The following is a 21,764-nucleotide window of genomic DNA, read 5'->3' as shown; positions in this document are numbered from 1 at the left end:
TTTATACCCTTCGACGAACTTTCCTCATCCGATCCTCCGCCTCCCGATATCCGCCCATTTCTCATGCTCCGGTCAGCTTCGAATCCGGCAATAAGCAGCTTACAAGTCTCGCCGATGAGTTTAAACATATCGCAAATGGCTTGGGTCACTTTCGTTTTTCCACACACTCGACTTCTCTACCTTTTTCCTCGATTTCTCATTATTATTTTATATTGAAATTTTTGAGCAAATTTTCTTTCAACGTTTTTTAAAACTCCCAAGGCTTCGGGGAAAAGATGAGAAAGTTTATTCCGCGTGTAATAAGACGTGACGACGTAAGCGTGAAATTCGTATCCAGGCAGCGTTTGAAGTCTCGGTTTTTGCAAAATCAAAATTTTTTTATAAACCGCGTATTGCCAATATCCATAAACGGTGATGACAAATTGAAAAACGGAATTCTCCTTTTCGCAATACGTGTATTCAAGTATTCCGACATCGCCCCGACTTTCTACCGTATCTACACCATCTGGCATTTTCGTATTTCGCAATACTTCGTTATTTCCGCCTTTCATACGATTATAACTGCAGCGCGTTGTTGTACATAGACGTGCTTGTATGTACACACACACACACACACACACACAGCGATACGTAATATCACGTATATATTATATATATATACGCAATATCGTCGATTCAGCGTTTCGATCACACTCGCATAACTAGGTAAATATTCTCCAGTCACATACCGTAACATGTACTACATACAGGTACGTATGTGTGCCCGTCTCGTTGTTTCGTACATCAGACGTTATTATACCAGCACGTCGCTGAACTTACGCGCCGGTGATTCGATCCAAATGCAGACGATAAGATAGCCGGGCATCAAATTTTCAATACGGAAACTTTCGTTCAATTCTACTCGCGGAAACTCCCGACGCGCCAGTTGGTCTTCTCCTCCAGGATCCGAGCACCGGTTGCTCGCACACTGCACTCCGCAATATAAGAAGGAACACCGACCGATCGCCGATCCTCATCCCGCGCCAAATTACTATTCATAACTTCGTCGAGAGTCGTGGAATTCGAATTATGGATTTCGAAACGAATTTCAATTTTATATTGGTATTGGAAATTTAACATTTAGCATCGGATCGGCCATCGTACACCCTGCATGCACGTACCTTGTACCAAGCCGATGACGGACCGAGGCACCCTTGAAAATTTGCCTCTCGGACAGCTGCTTTTTCGCAACCTTCTTTTTCCCCTCATCAATTCTCCACCTGATCTTATTTTCCGAGAGGAATCTTTATCGGTTTAAAGAAACGAGACGGTAACCGAACATCAAATTAGACATCGAATAATCGATCGGGACGCAAAGTCTCGCCTTTGGCGATACATTTTTTCAAATTTACGTTCGTTTTTTCCCTCGCATCTTTGTTAGGGTTATTCTGCAGCCACTCTATCAATACGTTATACTTTTCATTTTCTTCGATTATGTTCTTGCCTCAACGATTGGTTTTCCCTTTTAAAGTTAATATCGTTGTTGAATTATTCCCAGTTATTTTCTCTCTCTCTCTCTCTCTTTCTCTCGGGAATATTGGTGTACATCATGATGTGGGCACGGAGAAATATAAAATCACGGTTAAATTGGCGTGGTAACGAGGAACCGGCCAACAAGCATTGTTCGATAAAAACTGATGGACGTTTATATTTTGCATCCCCTCTCGCGCGGACGCTTTTTATGATTTTACTCGTACGGTTTGTTCTTTTAATTTGTTTTCCTTTTCCTCTACCCTGACGACGGGGTAAAAAAAAATCCGACCGCCGGGAATTCCACGCGCAATTCTTTGTCTCCGCGTTGTCCAATCTCGCAGTTACTATATATCCATCTAATTCCACACTCTATCAGTACGTTTGTATCCGTACCTTTTCTGTAATAATACCTCGGGATAAAATGTTATAAAGAAAATGGGAAATGGGAAATAAATGGTGGAACGAATTTAACAAAATCGTAGAAAGCCGGGGGAGAGAAACGCGGAATCGAAAAAAGGAGGAGGAGAGACGAGCTGCTGATGGAACTGAGAGAGAATAAAATCCCCCGCGTGTCTATGCACTTTCTATACCGACTTTCTGGCTCTGCAACACGGTTATACAATAGCTTTGTGACTTCGGAGCGGATTTTGCCGGCAGGCTTTCCGCGCGAAGCGCGTTTTTACTTAAAAATAAACCAAATGAAACGGGACGCGCTCAGTCTGGAAGTGACGGGAGAACCTGGCGCATTTCGCGAACTACTGCGAACCAAGTTTCCCCCCGTGATTGCAAACTGACGCTGCAAACACCCGCCTCGGATCGTTTTTGCAAAGTTGTATTTACGCTCCCGCGAATACTGTACACGCGTGCCGATTAGAGAAAAGAAAAGGAATCAACGATTCCCAAAGGGAATACATTAAAATTGTACACCTCGAGTTGTTCGTACATTCAGGCAATGTCACTTTATCTCCGATTATCTGATCCTCCGTTTTTCGTATGTTTTTTAAAAGAATCCTTATTCCCCCTCCTTTTCGTTGAAGATCGTCCCGTTGGGATCTGAATTTCGGAACTTTTTCCTCCTCACCTCCTGAACGGAGTCTGGATTCAGGTCCTTGTTAAAAAGTTTCAAAAGCGCCGAATTACGAATTTATTGGTGGCGAAACTTGAAGTAAGGAAATCATACTTTGAGCGTCGGGTTTCGAATGGTCCGAAACCCGACGCTCAAAGTTCCTAAAGGACAAAATGGCGAAAGGGCGAGCTCCGATAAGTCAAAAAGAGTGAAATTTGAGCACTTTGATTCTTCTTCGTTCTGGAATTTCGATATTTTTACGTTCGGAATCCTGGTTATTCTAATTTTCGGTTTTTCTATTTTTTCACACGCATTCGTTGAGTAAACTACGCTGTGTGACGTATACTTTAATTTTCGGAATTTCACTCTATCGAAACTATATTTTTCGGAACTTTCCTTAATCATAACTCGAATTTTCGGAATCTCCCGTTTCGGAACTCTGAACCGTCTGCTTTCCGAACGTTCGAAACTTTGCTATTTCTCCAAAGTTTGATTTCTTCGCTTAAAATTTCGCCACCAAATAATTCGGAGTTAGGCGCTTTCAGAACCTTCAAATTTCAAACTTGAACCCCACCCCGCTCTCTGATCATCGCGTCCATCGACCTTCCCTACAACAGACGAACGTCACAAAGACTGTACAAACATCGACAAAAAAAAAATACGCCAAGTTTCAGGGGATAAAAACGAGTCAAGTTCTAAACTTACCAATTCTCGGTGAATTTAAGATCTGAAACCTAAGGTTCGCCAAGCCGGCTCTGCGGTTTTGGCTACGTACATGCAGGGTTGCGGGTTGCTCGCTGTCCTCTACTCGACTTCATCCCTCGTCGTCATTTCACCGTCACATTTGAGGACTGGAGCGCTTGCGGCTGACAGGCCTCGTGCGAGTCGTCGACAGGCACAACTCGCGAGTCCCGAGTAGAATCCGGCCGATTTTCAATCGAATCGACTCGAATCGACGCGAGCGTACGAGGATCGGAATAGATCTTTCCGCGAAAAAATTCGTCTTAATTCGAAGCTTGCGAGGAACTCGTCCTCTCCTTACGAACCGTCCTCGATTCACGGACGGTGGTAGCTTTTATTGGCATTCCTCGGCCCGAATCTCCCCTCGTGAAGCTCCCTAATATCGTTCACCGATGTCCCCTCGATTGATCGTCGAACGTCGTTACGACTAGCCGGACGCGTTTTAAAGGCAGTCCTTGTACGTCGCTGACGACGTAATTCCCGTCCGTGGATCGCGCCTCTCCTTCCAGCATTCGGCCTCTGCATCCCCGTTTTTTTCTTTCTGTTCTCTCGCCCCGCGGCGATAGGCGACCAGCACTCGGATCGTCGGCGGTATCTGGTGGTTCTTCACCCTCATCATCATATCCTCGTACACGGCGAATCTGGCCGCCTTTCTCACCGTCGAGAGGATGATCACCCCGATCGAGAACGCCGCTGACCTCGCCGAACAGACGGAGATTTCTTACGGTACCCTGGAGGGCGGGAGCACGATGACCTTCTTCAGGGTGAGTAGCAGGCGGAAATCTAAACGCGGTTTGCAATAACGATTACGTCGATCTCTCTCTCTCTCTCTCTCTCTCTCTCCCATTAAGGACTCGAAGATCGGTATTTACCAGAAGATGTGGCGGTTCATGGAGTCCAAGAGGCCAGCCGTTTTCGTCTCCACGTACGAGGAGGGCGTAAAACGCGTCCTCGAGGGCGACTACGCCTTTCTCATGGAGTCCACAATGCTCGACTACGCGGTCCAGAGAGACTGCAATCTCACGCAAATCGGCGGCCTCCTTGACAGCAAAGGATACGGGATCGCGACGCCGAAAGGTTCGCTAATTCCAGCAGCGTTCCGGCGCGGCGTGGCGGCAGTTTTTTTTTCTTCTTCTTCTTCGTTTTTTGTCGCCTCCTCCCGCTCCTTATCCACCTTCTTTTTTTTTTTCTTTCTCCCCTCACTACTGATCTTTCAACCGCAGGTTCGCCCTGGCGGGATAAAATATCTCTGGCCATCTTGGAGCTACAGGAAAAGGGAGTGATTCAGATACTCTACGACAAGTGGTGGAAAAACACCGGTGACGTTTGCAATCGGGACGAGAAGAGCAAGGAGAGCAAAGCCAACGCTCTTGGCGTTGAGAACATCGGTGAGACACTCGCACACCTTCGACTTTACGCTATATGTATATCGTTTACACGCGTAGGTGTACGATGTAGGTACGTCGACGTCTCTTCCTTCTCTCGTTTACTTCCTTATCTCTAGCCTTCCTCGTTCTCCTGGATTTTCAATAGACCCGCCATTCTACGACTTCACAGACCGACTACATACACGCGATTTGTACCTACATTATACATATACGTATACACGTAATCTACCTCGACCTCGAACCCCTGAGTCCTCGACGTTTACCGGGAAATTCTATACGTCCCTGTATTACGTCAATCGAGGTCTGGAATTTCGTCCACCCGACAACCAATTTCACCGAATTGAACTTCGGCTCCAAGGAACGCGTTACCGCCTTGATATTCAATTTTACCACCGGTAATTATCGCCGCTGTTATTTTCTGTAATTAAAGTGCGATTCCTCTTCGTACGCTGCACCTACTTTTGCTTCTCGCATTCCTCACTTCCGTATTCTCTAACGAGCGGTCGCTGGTCTTTCGGGCAATCAGGAGAAACCCTGAAGTGTTTTGGTGAACCGGAAATGGTCTTTACACACTCCGAACGAAGTACCTTTAATGATCTGGAAAACCGCGAGTCACAGGATTTGCGGATACCTGCTCGGCTCGTCCGCTCGGTCAGGTGACGGTGACGGAAGTAAAAGTTTCTACTTCCGGTTCTGCGACGACAATCGCCTGAATCACGACATCCTGAAGTTATGCAAATTTACTCATCCACCCAACCTTTCCGCACCTCGTGCTTAGCTCGGCAGAAATTTGAAATTGCTTCTGTATCTAAATTTGCTGGAATATTTCCTGCGCGTCCTTTCACTAACGCCTTGAAACTTCGAATTGCACAACATACATTTTTTTTTTTTTTTTTTTTTATTTCACGATTGTGGGTCTAATTTTCTTACTTTTGTGTTGACAAGAATAAAAAAAAAAAAAAAATTGCAGATGAATTATTTATTTTGTGAATGATGTGAAATCATTGATACATGTGAAAGAAATTGAAATAATCATTTTAATATTAACAATGTATCAAAAAATGTGATATCAATTTTCTCAAGGGAATTAATTTTCCGATTAGTTACACAGATCGTTGTAGATGAAGAATAAAATCAGTAAAGTAAAGTGAAATTTCTTTGTCACGCATATTGACGAAATTAACCGGTATCGATCAATCGGGACATACATTTTTCTTTATCTCCAATTGACTTGACATTTCAAAATCAGGGGTTTTCTAGCTCACTATAATTACGAGTTTGATCTGAAAATTTGAGAACCCGAAACGGTGGCTTCGGTATAACAATAAAAAATGCAAAAAATTACTCATCTTGTAGGAAAATTCATACAACCTAAAGTCGAAATTAAAAAAATTTCTAATAACGGCTCTGAAAAGTTATTCATTTTAAACTTCTCAGTTTCTCCTTCTGACACATGATAAGCGGCCTCAAAAATTTCAACTCAACAGAAATGACGAACCAAATTACGGTCAAACAGCCACCTTAATTCCGGCACCTAATACAGCCTGATCGACATACGCGCGTCAAAGAAATTTCACTTCTCCGTTGAACTATCCCAATTTTTTTCACCAATCACCGCTACAACAGGCTCTAAACCAGCAATTATAAACCTGTAGTAAAAGTGAATACGAATACCTGTAACAACGTACATCGCTACCCATAATTTCGCGACGAGCGACAGAATCGACGTTTGCGATTCGGCCCACGAAGAATGACGATATCGATTGCGGTTTGCGCCGAGGGTGCGGGACGCGAAGATGGTAGGGTTTCACCCGGATGGAAGGGGAGGCAGCGTCGCGACGCCGAGGGGGGACGACGTCGAGGATCCGGACGGCGGAAAAATGGGCAACTTTTGATAAAGTCGCGGCCCGCCCGCACCATGAATACATAGTGGCAACCAGCGGGTGGAGCCTGACGGTTTTCTCCCGGCTTAGGTGTACGTACGCGTGGATGGTGTATAGGTATAAACCCTAAAATATTCCGCAGTATCCCGCACGGCGGGTCAAAGGGCGCGGAACTCGCCCCGAAGGGCGGGCCAAAGACCGAGGTAAAATCTTTCACCCCTGCAGTAGCCTGATTTCCGGCAACGCGGATTTATATTCAAACCGTGAATTCCGCGCCATGCGAACCGTACTTTATACCTATTCCCCGTTTAAACTCACGCGGATATTCGAAACTCAACGTTTTCACCAATATCAACCCCGTCTCGTTTTACACGGGTTTCACCGTTATTTCTAACCGTTCAACTCGCCGATTCAAACGTTTTGCCGATAATTAACCGTCACGAACAAATTGAGCGACTAGCTACTCGCGGAATTATAATTCCAACGTTTTACACAAAATATTACTCTGACATTTTGCGTTTCAGATACGTTCGATAAATTATGACGAATCGTTGTAAGATTTATACGTGCAAACTTTGGTCGAGCTTTTTTTTTTGTAGAAAATATTCAACCCAAGTATACGTTATGCGGTAATTTGTTCCAGCTCAGTAAACTATTTGCCATGAAACATTTTATTCTCTCCCCAGGGATTGTTCCTATCACAGTAAAAATCTTCCCAAAATAAATTTGCGATTTCGTTCTTTTTCTTCTTCTTTTATTTCTTACAAGCCGTTTTCATCCCATGGATCTTAAAACCTTTCTCAGAAACGCCGTATACATTGATATTTGATTTTCAAACACCACTAATAAAATTATTTGTTTTGCGATTTATAAAATCGTCACACAAGCTTCGGAGTGGAAGTAATTTAATTATTATTTTTCATTTCTATGATTTCCGTTCTATTTTTGCGGGAGATTTTCGCAGGTTTTATACCAACGTAAGAAAAAATTGGTGGTGAAAATAAAAAATGTCAGTGTCAATCGTTTACTGAGTTGGAATGGAACGCCGCATACGTATGCTCGGCTGGACAATTTTTTTTTTTTTTTTCTCTCCATTCCACCGAAATTTTATTCGCCGGAAACTCGGGTCGTCAGTCAAGAGAAAAACTAAAATTGTTGAAAATCCGCGCGACGGTGAATAATCCGAAGGTTGGCAAAAAGCGTTTACCTACAAACCGACGAAGCTTTTACAGGCGATTAAATCCAAAGCGACGTTTCGGGCCAGAAGGTTATATATATATAAGGTACCGCGTATAAAGTATATGTATAACGAAGGATTTACAATAATGTAGGAGCAAGGATCGATCGCAGGTTTCGGAGGTTCTCGACCATGGTGAAATTGCACCTTACATTCGGGCCGCACATGGCCTTTTTAATACGCGGTGAAAATTTTTCCTCCCATGATATAGACGCAAGCACTTTTAACACGGATCGTTTTCCCCTCCATTATACGGAAATCATCCGGGAAAAGCCGACATTTCAATCTTTCAAAGTTCCCTCTCTTTCTTTTCACTCTTCTCACCATTTTTTTCTTTTTTTTCATTCGTTCTTCCTTTTCGCTGCATTTTTACACGCGCGCACTTGGAAATATCAGCATCTGTATCGTATTACAATTCTCATCCCTCGCTCCTCCTCCCTTTTTTCTCCCTCTTCGCAGAAAACGCCGGGCATTAGCAGATCTCAATCGCGAATATAACCGCGCTCTCGAGTAGAAGCCGCGTATATTTTTTCCCAGCGAACCCGAAGGTTGGCAGTAAATCGTTCGAATCATCGCCGAATGACGGACGACGCCGACTTCCTGGAGACCTCCACCCCTCAATAAAGGGATGAAAAGCCTCGTCGGAGGAAAAGAGAGACCTTCCGTCGCCCCTCACTCGATAACTCAATTAAACCACGACCCCTGGACCCCAGGGTTTCCGAATTAAAGGTGCGCCGACGCCTCTCGTCGAACTAAAGAATTTCCCTGCTTCAGCGATTTTTCCTCGTTTACATACATGAATTTCTGAAATTGATACAAAAGCGGTGGGACGGGTGGATATTTTTCTTTTTCATTTTTTTCTTTTTTTTTTTTTGCTTTCCGACACAGCGTTACGCTCGGATCGAGTAAAATTTCGCAACCATAAAAAAAATTTCACGTTCCGGTGAGGAGTTTTGGAAAGTTGCGTCAAAGTTGTGTGCGGCTGAAAATAGCACCGAGTTCCGTTTCGAATTACGTCTACCTGATATCAATGCCTGAGCACCCTTGGCGCCGAAATTGGGCCCGTTTGAACCCCGAGTGCAGGCACGAAGGGGAATTTACAACCGGGGCGCTGTTATTTGAATGCAAATCGCGACGTCCGAACGTCTTTGTAAATTTTGACTAATGGCGGGGAATCCCTCCCCCGTAAGCCTGGAACCAGTCTTCTCTCCCTCCTTATTCCCGGTTCACCGTTCGCACCAAAAGTAAGGAATGGGTGAGCTGCAGCCGAACATTAAACCCGAGGTATTTTGTTCCAGGTGGAGTGTTCGTCGTTCTGCTCTGCGGACTCGCCCTCGCGATTCTCGTCGCGATTCTCGAGTTCTGCTGGAACTCGAAAAAACACGCCCAGTCCGACAGGGTGAGTATCGGAACCCGGAAGTGCGCGATTGCCCGGTTTTCAACTTAGGTTGAGCCCGATCGGCGAATCTCGAGGGGGGGGGGGATATTCAAGACCCAAAATCGGCGAGTTATTATCGAACCGCGACGAATTGAAGAATCGCCGATTTTTTGTCGAAATATATTACAGGGGAACTGTAGCTGTTATCAATGTAGTTTGATAATCTTGTGAGTACACGTGCAGAGAAAGAGAGAGGAAAAAATGAGGACAGTCTCAGTTCCCTTGTAATAATAATCATAATACATGATATGTTTTTGCACGATAATTGTTCAGTTTTATTTTACATAAATTTCGTCTTGGTGTTTGAAAAATTGTATAAATATCGTCTCGTGCCGTGTCCGTATTATCATTATTATTTATACAAATTGTATCGTCATATATTATATGTATATGTATATTGTATATGTGTGGCGCGGAGTTTGATATTCCGAATTTTTTGGTAGCGAAACTTAAGGTAACGAAATAGAGCTTTGACGAAACATCAAAGTTCCGAAAAGTCAACGTTCCGAAATATGCGAAAGTGAGAAAATTTAAGAAAAGAAACTGGATACTCGAAATTCCGATTGATCGAAGATTTTTTATTCTGTGAATTTCTGGCTTGGTGAAATTTCACCGCTTCAATCTTTCTTCGATTTGGATTTTCGATATTTTTACGTTCCTGTTCATTTCGATTTTCGGTTTCACTGATTTTTGACACCCACTTGTTGACTAAACTACACTCTCTAATTATATTTTAACTTCCGGAAACTTTGCTCTGTCGTAACATGAATATTCGGAACTTTGTTGTTTCTTCAAAACTTTGATTTCCTTACTTCGAAGTCTCCCCACCAAACAATACGAAATTAGGCGTTTTCGAAAAATTTCAAATTCGTAACTTCAACCCCGCCCCTTACGTGTAAACTTACGATATTGTAATTGTTGAAATTTTGTGTGCACATGCTTATGTGTATATATGTCGTTGTGATCCTGATCGTTGCATCGCATCCGCCGCCAAAAATATATCCTGCTGCTGTTTTCGCTGTCGCTGCTGAACGAAACAAAAAAAAACAAAAAAACAAAAAAAAAACCACCAAAAATCTTAACTAACGCCCGAGAAGTCGCTCTGCGCTGAAATGGCATCGGAATTAAGATTCGCGGTGAGATGCGGTTCCCGTCAGAAGCCCGCGACGAAACACCGGATATCCCGCGAGGGGCATCTTCCATGTCCGAGGTGCAGCCCCGGCGCGTCAATTCGAAGAGGAAGGTACTGCGCCCGCGAAGAAACCACATACGTACCCAGCATCGAGCTGCCTCGACTAAATGGTGTAAGTCGCGTCCTGCCCGACGAGCGGCGAGTTCCCGTGGGAGTAATCCACCCCCTTCGCCCGTCTTTACACCTACCTCCGCACATGGACGGGGGTGTTTTATGTGTATATGCGTACGTAAATACGTAGTCACGTGTACGTATAACTTGGACATGATCCTTGTTTGTCCGGGGTCGTTGATGTTTCGTCGCCTCCAGTAGTTGGACCCACGGGAAGTCGTCGCGGATATGACGGGAAAAGTAAACGAAGGGAGTATTATCGCGATGGAACGATGACTGAACGCCTCGTAGGATTCTTCTTTCCATTCTTTTATATTACGGGGGTTCTTTTTTCTCACTTTACTCGCATTGCGAGAATGGAAAATAAAAGGCAAAGTTTTTCACCGCAAAAAATGAGAACGCGTTTGTAACTTGTGTATTGAATTTTGTCTGTTATTGCTTTGTTCTTTTTTTTTTTCGTAACTTCGTTAAATGCGTGTTCGTTAAATTTTGTACTACTTGTTTGCATTTTGCACGATGAAAATAACAGTTTACATTATATGTATACTTCAATATATTATATTGTATTGTATATTGGGGTTATTTATGTTATAGATTGTCCGCATTTCGTTAACGATATTCGTGTTTTGTGTGATACAACTTGTCGTTTCTATAATACCTAAATATTGGATAAACATATATATAAATGTATAAAGTTTGTGCAAGCGCTGGATTAATTTATCCAATCATGCAGAACGTGATAACGCGGTGAGCATGTATGGTTTACCGCAGAATTGGTAAATATGAAATTACTAAAATTATCGAGGCAATTTAATTTAGCAACAAGAAATAGACTTTTTCATTAATTTGAAAACTGTATTTTCATTTTTTATTTTATGTATTTATTTTTTTTTTCCTATACCGCTTTATCCCGTGCTGCATTTTTACATACGTGGAGCATTCAGTTTGCAGCTTGAATTTGCATCATAGGAATAATGGCGACTTGATTGCATGCGTTGTAAAAAAAAAGAAAGAGATAATGTTACGTATTAATTGCACAAAAATTATCTATGGTTTTCTTCTTTAACACCAAATTTTGAATGATTCATCAGAATTCAAATCCCAGATCGCAAGTGAATTAATTTAACTACTTTCAATTAAAATGCGGATTTATTCCGCTCATTTGCCGCATCAGCGAAAGTTGTCGAGAAGTATAAATTTAGCAGATAATTAATTTTCACGTTACGAATGTGAAGAAAATTGTGAGATGTATTTGGCATTCGCATCGACTCCGCCATTCGAGTTTTACCGTAGAATTTGACCGTGGCGCTCTTTGAAAATCCAGACGAACGGAGTGGTAGCAAATAAATCACTGCCTGTAGCCAAGCTATTAGAAAACGCTTTGTCAGCCTCAAAACAGGCCGGCTGCTGCGGAGTCGACAGATTCGGGGAAAATCGTCGTACAATCCGAATCCAACGGTGGGAAAGAAACGGGGCCAGGGATAAAATTTGAAAAGAATTGCCTCCCCTTTTCTCTCTCTGTCTCATTCCTTGCCTTTGCATAATAAAAATACGTAGAACGGTATAAAAAGAGTAGAAATTTTAAAGTGCAGGATTGTTTTCGTAGACGGAGTATACTTTTTCCGGAACAATAGACAGCTGCTCGGATTATACATTCCGAATTTTCTCCTGTACCAGAGAAAAGCTTGCGCTGCACGGCTTTTCACTGCTGCAACAGTCGTATCATAGCTCTCGGTTGAAATAACTCGAGGATCGCCTTTTCCAGTTTGATAATTGCACGTGCAAGGTGGAAAGCTGCATTCTCAGCTGAACGGAAGAGGGAAGCGCGAGGAGAGCGAATGAGGATACTCGAAATGGCTGAAATTTGCATAGCTTAACAGGCGTGCAACGGAGGAAGTTGCCGGGTAGTCGGATCGAAGTAATTGTTGTTGGCGTTTACTTACTTGCTCGAAACACCGTCGAAGTCGCGGAAAGGACAGAGACGAACGGAAAGGAAGTCTGAAATCGAAGAAGACACCATCGCCAATTTCTGTATTTGCCGAAAGCTCCGACGCTCCGTCGTACGAAGATAGTCGGCTTGTTTTCCTTGCAAATTTTTTCAATTCTGTTCTCGACGAAACTGCGAGCTTGCACGTGATTGATTGAGTCGGGAAAGACGTTTTCTTCCATCTTCTATTTTAATAACCGTGTTTGAGGCAGTCGAACGGAGCGAAACTGGGGGGGAAAAAGAATTTAGAAAAATTTTCTCATCACCGCAATTCTAATCTTTTCGAGTGATCTCAATAGTACGGGGACGAGAAAAAATTATATAGTCCGAGTAATCTTCCGACGGAATTAGAGGCGAGCTAACGAAAATACGGAAACGAGGACTCCGCAGTTTAGGGATGAAATTTAGCGTCACGTTGTAGTAAAAAAAAAAACCTGATGAAGTCGAGGCGCCGGTCTTTGCTGACGGGAGAAAGAGCGCTTTATGTCTTACGGTTAAAATTAATGGAAGCCAAGGAGTCGGCTCTCGCAAGTTTTAAGTGAAACAGTTTATTTTCTTGAAAAAAAAATTAGGAAAAATACGCGTTCGAGCGCCAAGTTCAATTTTTGTTTCTTATTTATTCTAATTCTCTGTTCAACCTACTATTATTCATACACGCGTATCACCGACGTGACGGCAGCCAGACAAAATATAATTGATAAAAACAATTCTGGGGGGGGGGGTAAATTTATTCGACCTGAGAGGAGGAAAAAAAATTAGAAAATTTTCTCATGAAAACCTGAGTAGATTTTTCAAGCCCGAAAAAAGGCAGCTGATCCCCTCGATTGATTTCTCTATACATACGTAATAAAAGCTTCGTTCCTGGCAACAACGAGAAAAGTTTCCCCTTCCCCGTAAAGTATATCAGCTTATATCCCTCTTCCAAAATTCTGCAAAAGGGCTGCAACCCTCGAATAATTCTGAACGTGATAAAATATACATATGTATTCAGAGAACGAGGGGATGAAGTGCTCACGTATTATGTGTGTTTGTCTTTGCGATAATACGGGCCTCGGTGAGAAAAGAAATATGAAGTACAGGAGAACAATGAGTGGGCAGAGAACAAAGGGTGAACTTGGACCCCGTCCAGCGCTAAATGTTATCGAGTTTCAATATATATATGTGTGTGTGTGTGTGTACATGTATAAGAGAACTTCCCTCAGAGGGTTTCGCTTTTATTCAGCTCAATTTTACTGTCTCGTTTTCGCACTCTCGCTCGTTTCGCAATATATGATGTATACAGGTATTTCCATTACTGTTTTTTTTTTATTCTTTTATTATTTTGTTTTGTTTATTTTTACTTTCTTTCTAGGACGAGTGCGAAGAGAGATCAAAGTTTTCTTTATCCTTTCTTCCCTGTTGCGTGTATATGCATGCCTCGCTTCACGGAATTCATCGACGTCGATGCAACTAAACTATTCTCGCACAATACCCTTGAAAACTACGTCCAGTAGATATTTTAATGTAAATATTCTTGAGGTTTTATCCCTACGAAGATTCCTCGAGTGATTCGTTTTGCTCTTCGTTTGAAATTTATTCCTACGTGAAATTTTGCAAGCTCAAATTCACGACAATGGAAATAAAGATATTTATGGGAGTAACCGCGGGAGGCTGTCTCGTACTTGTAAAAATCGAACACCGGAAACTCGTGTTTGGAAGAAGATGATCCGTGCAAGCTCGCCCGTCGGCTTTCGCCACTTTTCACCATGTCAGGATCGCGTCGTTGCCAGATTCATATGCAAATTTTCTTCTTGGCAGAGAGTCTTCCACCCTCACGAACGAACCGCGTATAAACCATCGATTCTAACCAATATCAGTTTCGTTTCTTTCCACCCCCGTTGCTCCGTACGCGAAAACTAAGCGTCGAAATAAATGCAAACAGCGGAGAATACCGAGTGGTAACAAAGAAGAAAATCCTGCAACATGAGAACACACGCTTCTCGGCAACTTTCGCACCGGCAAATATTGCTTAACGATTGAATAAAACGTAACCGAATGACCCACGAAATTATCGACGGCTCGATATGGCTAACACTGGTAAATGATTCCCAGCAGGAGGCTGGGGCGTTGCCGATGACGGAGATGAAGAAGTCATTGAGCTTCGAAGCAGCGGACACATGCAGGGGGGTTGGACGAGTCGGGGGGAACACCTAGCACAGGCCTCCTCCTCGTCTGCAACCTCAGCCCTGCACCAGAACCACCCCCTCGACGCACACTCACCCACCCCCGCCGCCCCACACCCACGGGCATCACACCCACGCCCACGGCCACTCTCACACTCACACGCACAAGCATCATCAGCCTCCACCCCCGAGGCTGAGGCGGGACTCTTCCGGCATCGGCTTGGCTCAAGGTCAGTTAGATTGCGGAGGGTGTCTCGCTTCAATCGATCCAAAGTCAAATGTCTGTGAGTAAAATAGCCAAGAGTCCGAGTCACTTGACAAATTTTTCGGACAAAAATTGCAAGGTTTGAAGGGGGGAAAGAAATCTGACGCCTTACGATTTTCCGTAAGTCGAGTCGTCGAGGTCAGACGAAGGTCTTGACGCGAACCGGTACGTTATTTTTTATCGGCATCTGAAAAGGGCGTCAAATTCTGCATAAAAAAGTACTCGCATGTACCTACTTGACGCGTAAATTTGAATCGTTTGATTAAGCTTGACTCGATTGATTAAAATGAGGCACCCTGTATATCCTGAAAATACGAGGAATGCCGACTCGGCTGAGATTTGTCGCTGATTCGTACGACATCGAGTTATTTCTCAGGCGCGGGGTGAAAATGTTGAAAGATTGTGAAATAGGAGAGTTTTTCTCTAACGTTATAAAACGTTTTTTTGCAAATAGCAAATTGTATGCCAACTCTTGTCCTCTATGCGCTGATCGAACAGCTGACGCATTATTGAAAAAAACAAAGAATAAGAAGTTAAATTTTCGCAAAATTTTCACGAATAAAATTCCGATTTGCGAGAAATAATTCGCTTTTACTGTTTTCCCGGCTCTCGCAACAATGATGCAGATTCTTGTACCCGCAATCGGAGCCAATAAGCACCCGTAAAAAAAAAAGAAAGAACAATCTACCAGACGACAACTGATGAGAATAAACATGGTAAAGTGTAGAGCGAAAGCTCGAAATGCCGCTTATTCGAAACAACGCTCGCAATTGCCCGAACTCTCGAAAATTTAACAAGTTTGCTCGCGAGGCGTCCGAGTTTTCCGACTTGCACCTCTCGCTGCAGTCCCGAAATCTCATCACGGAGCCGGAATAGTTGGTTTCTAGTGTCTTCTCGGCCCCACCCGCGGAGCAAAAGCAATCCAAAGTTGGCAGAGCGAGAGCGAAACGTCGGTTCGCCGTTTACTGACCCTCGAATAATTTCTGCAGGAGGTGACCACCCTGAGAGCATTCTCTGGAGGTTCGACTGCGACCTGGCCGGTGAACCGGACGTGGTGATTTCGCCCCCGCCGCCCCCGCCGCCGCCACCCTCGGCCGCTGTCTCGCGGACGACGACCCTTTGACCAATACTCGAGGAGGTGCCCACCGGGGTTCCCGTCCAAAAAAACATCCCCTCTAGCGCCTCGGCCCTTGTCGTAAACGTGGACCAAAAGGAGACGTGCTTATAGCAGACGGTGAAGATCGGCCGCGAGGATTCGGGAATGCCGCCGATTTAACACTCGGACTGTATTCGCGATCGTCACCGAAGTGTCGAACTCGTTCTTTCGTAATTCGCGGGGTGCGGTTTGAAACTTTTCGTACTGGTTCGACGTTGTTGTTGTATACGGTGAAATGAACAATCATGGTGAGGTTCAGGACGAGAAAAGGAAAGAGAGAACGGAGGAAACTCATTGTCGAGGAGGTAAAGAAAATCAGAGAACACTGGAAATGAAAGTAAAGAGAAACCAAATACAGAAACAACAAATATTGTAAGAAGAATCGAAGTCATAATTAGCTAGTCAAGGTTGTTGTTGTTTTTTTTTTTGCTGTCTCTCTCTCTCTCTCTTTACGTCAAATAATACCGTGTAAAAAATCATCGAAACAACACTAGCAACGAACTCCAGTGCAACTAATTGGTTAAAATAAATTATAATAACGTCGTGTGTTACGTTGAATACACTTACCTGTTGTATAAAATGGATGATGTGGGTTAGGAAGTGGATTAACACGTATAATAATAATACCATGTGAATTTGTAAAAAAAAAAACAAATACTAAAAAAACATTTTAGAAAATATAAAAATTAAGAAAACAGGTTTTGAAAAAATATTTGCTTCGGCGTATATTATTGCGTAAACGGTGAAGCTGATCTTTTTCCAATCCGCGTGTCTTGTACAGTAATTGTAACGTTGTATAAACGATATAATGAAACTCTATGAAGTGTAAGGTAATTAGTAAATTGATAAAAGAGATTATTGAGTATAGACGTATAAGAGACGATAATTTGTTTAGCTAACGACGTAGGTGAAAACGAAGAGTGTTTGCGACATTCAATTAGCTGAATGATTGTCACGGCGTGGAGGAAGAAAATTCTTGTAATCCATTTACAGTGCTGAGTGATTTTCACGAAATAAATTATTTATAGTATAGTATAATGTATAAATATACATATATATATACATATATATATATATAGTATTATATATAAAAATATAAATATATGTTTATATATATATATATATATATATATATATATATATATATCTATGTATGTACATGAAATTTGTTACGTAAGTTATGCCGATGAAATAATTTTTATTTATATCAAAGTTATTATTGTATAATATTGTTAAAAAATTATTCACGTACACAACGTCATCATTTTATTTCCATGCGAAAATAAGATCGTAGAATGCAGTTTTCAGATGAAAATCAATTTTGCCAAAATTCAATCATATTTTATTTATAAAATACGTGCGTTTAATCGATCTGCCACGCGTCATAATTACTTTAACTATACACATACAAAAGCGACCAATATATACATGTGTATATAATATATGTATACATGCGAGTATACTAAATAATTATGATGCCAATGAATTTTTTATCCTTAGAAAATAATTCGAACGTTTGAATAAAATACAAATCGAGTAACTCGCGCACATGCAAAACGAAAAAAAAAACAACATAATAAATTCTGCAACAAAAAAAATATATCAAGATTCTGGTGGAAATTTAACAACAAGTTGATTATTTTTCGACTCCAACTGTTAAACTCCGCGAGTGACAACGGTTGCGATAAGAAAAAAAAAAAAAAAGAAACCATTCCTTACAATCCAAGACGTGTGTAGATAAATCTGAATCGAAGAATAATAAATAATAAGACCTGTCAAATGAGTGAGATTTAAGGAGAGTGCGTAAACAACTGCGTGTGTATAACGTAATAAACCGATAACGTGGATAACAATTTTTTTTTCGACTTAGGAGAAAGTTGGATGGAAAATTGTTAGGAAATAGCAGCATGTATTATAATAAGTTTTGCAATCCTAAGACCGGGAAGGTAAAAAAGTTCAACGGCATTTCGGTGGCATATTTTTGAAAAGTCTTCTATGAAATTCATTGCAACGAGGATCGAGACTCGCATTTGGAAGCCCGAGTGACAGAACAAAGAAATTTTATATAAAACCGGCCTAAATTTAACTGGATAATTTCAATTCTCCATTACCACGATTATATTTGTTTAATATTTATACGTAGGACAAACGTTTGTTTGTGCGAAGGGTGTCGTATAATGTTCGCCGAAAACTCCCGCGGAGACCCTGAATAATTTGTCTATACCGAAATAAAGAATTTCAACAATAACGAAAGGTGCGTTTCAATCTGTGTTTTAAACATTGTCGCGGCGTACTTGAGGAACGCAAAATGAGGTCTGGAATATTTTGGTATTTTTGCAGCTAGCTTTTACCCTGGTGGGGGAATACAAAAAATTAATTAACAATTTATTACCTTATTGCAGCACGACGAGGCCTGTGCCAATCAAATTATTTCTCTGTAACGAGAATGTCTGGTTTATTAAACGTAAAAGGAATAATTAATTATAAGGTTGGAGAAAAAAAAAAAAAAAAACACAGAATTGTATAAAAGTGCCTGCCTTTCGTAATGACCGGAAAGTTACGAGTTGTTTTTCCTTCTTCTTTTTTTCTTTCTCTCTCTCTCTGTTTATTCCTTCTTTTATACAGTGTGATAAACGGTTTAATAATCGTTTTAATGAACGCGGAGGTAAACTTAAATTGAAAAGAGAAAACTTTCAAGCTTTAATTACACAATTACACATACTACGTATAAGTGCGTTGTGTTATTATATCACATGCGTCGACTATGAAAAAAGTATTTTCTTTTAGCACGGAGATTCGCGTACAATTTACTGTGCGTAAAATCAATATCATCAATACGTGGAATTTGGAGATGGAAAGTGTGCGCGCAAAGATATCAAGTGGGAAGAAAAGGCGTCGTTGCCTGAAAGCGAGAAATGCGAAAGGCGAAAGGTGAATGTAGGGACTCGGAGAGAAAAAAAAAAAAATTCAATGGATTTATTTTGAAAGGGAGGCGAGTTTCTCCCCCATCTTTTTCTCCTTTACTCGCATCTTTTCTTCTTCGAGGAAAGATTCTTAATTCGATGCTAATTGCTATTTGATTGCTCGCGTTAATTACCTGATTACCCTGCCCCGCTTGAACTCAAGTGAAAAGCCGAAAAAGACGGAGGGCTGAACGGGACGAATGAGAAAGTCGGAATAAAGGCGAACGAAGGGTCTGTAAAAGACTGCAGGCAGTTGGCACTAACGACCCATTGACGCTGAGTCCTACCTTAAATTCGCCACATAACTTACCGATTTCATCCTCCGCGATTCGCGGCAAGTGTAGTTTTCGAAACCAAAAAAGAAAAAAAAAACTCGCAAAAAAAAAAAAAAAACAGACAGTATCCACACCGGATCAAAGCAACGGTAGGCAGTTGCTGGAAAATTTTTATCAATCACTTCGCGATGCACTCTGGGTAATACGCGCTAAATTTGAATAGTACATTTTCCCTTTTTTTCCACTCGACCGGCGAATTCCGAATTTCTCGCCTTGATCTATTATTCTGTTTGCGTGGTTTTGCACGCTCAATTCGATCGAATTCGATACTTCTGTTGCGGACACCCGGTATATCGCAAAGCGTATTATATGCCTCCGCATCCGTATCCGGACGCCGAGCCGATCCGTCACGTGTTTGTCTATTTTGTACGTCTACCCACGTCTCGTATATAATAAAGTACAGCAAAGCACTTCTTGCATTTTTTCTCAATCTTTTTCCTTGCGATTTTCTGTACAAGCCCGGACTAATCAAGGCTCGACGATTGCTGGCCAACTGACGTGAAATCCAACCGAAATGAAATTAAATTATAGGGAGAATACTTGTCGCGATCGATTTTAAACGGTACAAGAAACGAAAAATAATGTAGATTTTACATCTACAGTGATGAATATGTGGACAGAACTTTTTTAGTGTTGAATTTACAGAAATTGTGGCAAGATTTACAAATCCGATAACAGGAGTTACAAGACCTGTAATAAGAGTTGAAACATGCTTGGGTAGATGCCAGAATTGATGTAAGTTTGATTCGAAAAAAGTGCTGTGCGTATATTCATACATTATTACATTATTTCCCATGTATCATTCTAATTATAGTAGCAGAGTTTTCAATCGTAATGATCAAATAATATTCACTTCGTTACACCGTCTCTTTTCTCACGCTCCTTCAACGCATAAACTTCATCTCCAAATTATCCTCTCCTTGAAGTCAATCGATTTATCACGCAAGGAGTAAAAAGCTTATCCTGTAAGGTAACGCGTGCAGCGAGACCGTAAGGTAATCCTTTGTAAGCTCTGAAATGGGTGAGATAAATTTTGTGAAAAAAATCAGCAGGCTGCAAGAGAGTATTTGCCCGAGTATTTGTTTTTCATATTATTTCGCACTTGTACCTAACTTCTTTTCCTCCCCAAGGCGTCAGCGTCTCCCCCTCGTTTCGTCTCGTCTGTTTTTGCCGGAGTTCTAATTCCCCTGCTTCTCTTCTCATCGCTCAATTCAATGTGTCACTTTCGGCGCAATTTCTTGTGCAATTTTATCTCCGAGACTCCGAACAATTAAATTCACGCCCAGGCGATTCATCGTCCTGTCGTCATGGCGCCACGTCATTTTGAATTATTACCCAAGAGTAAATCGGATCCTGACGAATGGGACCGAAGTTTCCGTAATCTTATACGGATTGTGTAAGATGCGTCGCCGATGATTTACACTTTGTATGGAATATCTGTTTACAGTAATGTTCGTTAGTACCTTGAATAAGTATTAGCTCGTGAGGAATTGGAAGTCATTGTCACGTAATTCGTGTGGAATCGAACTCGCATTTTGTTTCGAGCCAAAAACAAGTTAGCAATGAACATTACTGTACAAGCCTGTGCACAATAACAAATGAGTAATTTGAAAATTGGCGAGTCTATTTTTAAATATTAAGCTTCGATTCTTTGGTGCCTGTTTCTGCTCTCTGAAATGAAAAAAAAAAAATAGGTAAAATTCAAATATCCTTTGATGGATCATGACTGCAGCAGCAGAGCAGTCATTTTTACCAATTAATAATTCATAGCTGATGGAAACTGAGATTGACGTTATAACCAAAACGACGGGATGAGAAATGGCTTTTGAAGAAAAAAAATTTATAGAATCGAGCTAAAATATATCGTAGTTTAATATTCCGAAATGTTTTTCTATATACGCATTATTTATCGAGTTAACGCCCACGAATAGCCATTTTTGTGCATTCGACAGATCGCCAATTATGATACAAAAAAAAACTTTATTCATAAGATTTGACAAAAACTAACAGGCAGAAAAATGATTTTCATAACTTAAAGATCTTTTTTCTCCTTGAACATTTATATTTAAGATTATTTTAATCCCAATTGACCGACTGCTAGATGCTCGAGGGTTACGCTTATGTTCGTCTGATTTGACGTTAGGAATTTTGTAATTGTCCGCAATTGAGATCAACTTATGACCGAGCAAATATTTTGCAAAATAAGCCTCTTTTCAAGCACCGCTGCAAGATATGAAATCTCGAATAAAGTGACTTCTTCGGGAGCGTCGAAGTTTGCGTTAGTTTACTTTCGAATACGTTAATCTTGCGCCAGTATTTAATAACAAA

General features: G+C 41.6%; 1 protein-coding gene across 7 annotated transcripts in view; it reads left to right on the top strand.

The window, feature by feature from the left end:
• The window catches only part of LOC107227966 (glutamate receptor ionotropic, kainate 2), an 89,815-nt gene extending 73,717 nt beyond the window's left edge, over positions 1–16,098 (top strand). For 2 of the 7 annotated variants that reach the window (XM_046746597.1, XM_046746601.1), the window contains 6 exons: positions 3,886–4,083; positions 4,171–4,396; positions 4,543–4,707; positions 9,126–9,226; positions 10,363–10,569; positions 14,647–14,871. In XM_046746597.1, the coding sequence (XP_046602553.1) occupies positions 3,886–4,083; positions 4,171–4,396; positions 4,543–4,707; positions 9,126–9,226; positions 10,363–10,569; positions 14,647–14,748 (999 nt within the window). In that variant the 3' untranslated portion in view covers positions 14,749–14,871. Of the gene's footprint in view, positions 1–3,885; positions 4,084–4,170; positions 4,397–4,542; positions 4,708–9,125; positions 9,227–10,362; positions 10,570–14,646; positions 14,948–15,608; positions 15,699–15,971 lie in introns of those variants that run through there. The other 5 variants (XM_046746602.1, XM_046746596.1, XM_046746598.1 and 2 more) reach the window with 5 other exon arrangements.
• Positions 16,099–21,764: the final 5,666 nt, after the last annotated feature.

Source organism: Neodiprion lecontei, chromosome 1 (genome assembly GCF_021901455.1).
Source record: "Neodiprion lecontei isolate iyNeoLeco1 chromosome 1, iyNeoLeco1.1, whole genome shotgun sequence".
Lineage (NCBI taxonomy): Eukaryota > Metazoa > Arthropoda > Insecta > Hymenoptera > Diprionidae > Neodiprion > Neodiprion lecontei.
Note: the sequence above shows the minus strand (reverse complement) of the source record. Positions and strands in the feature narration are given on the sequence as shown.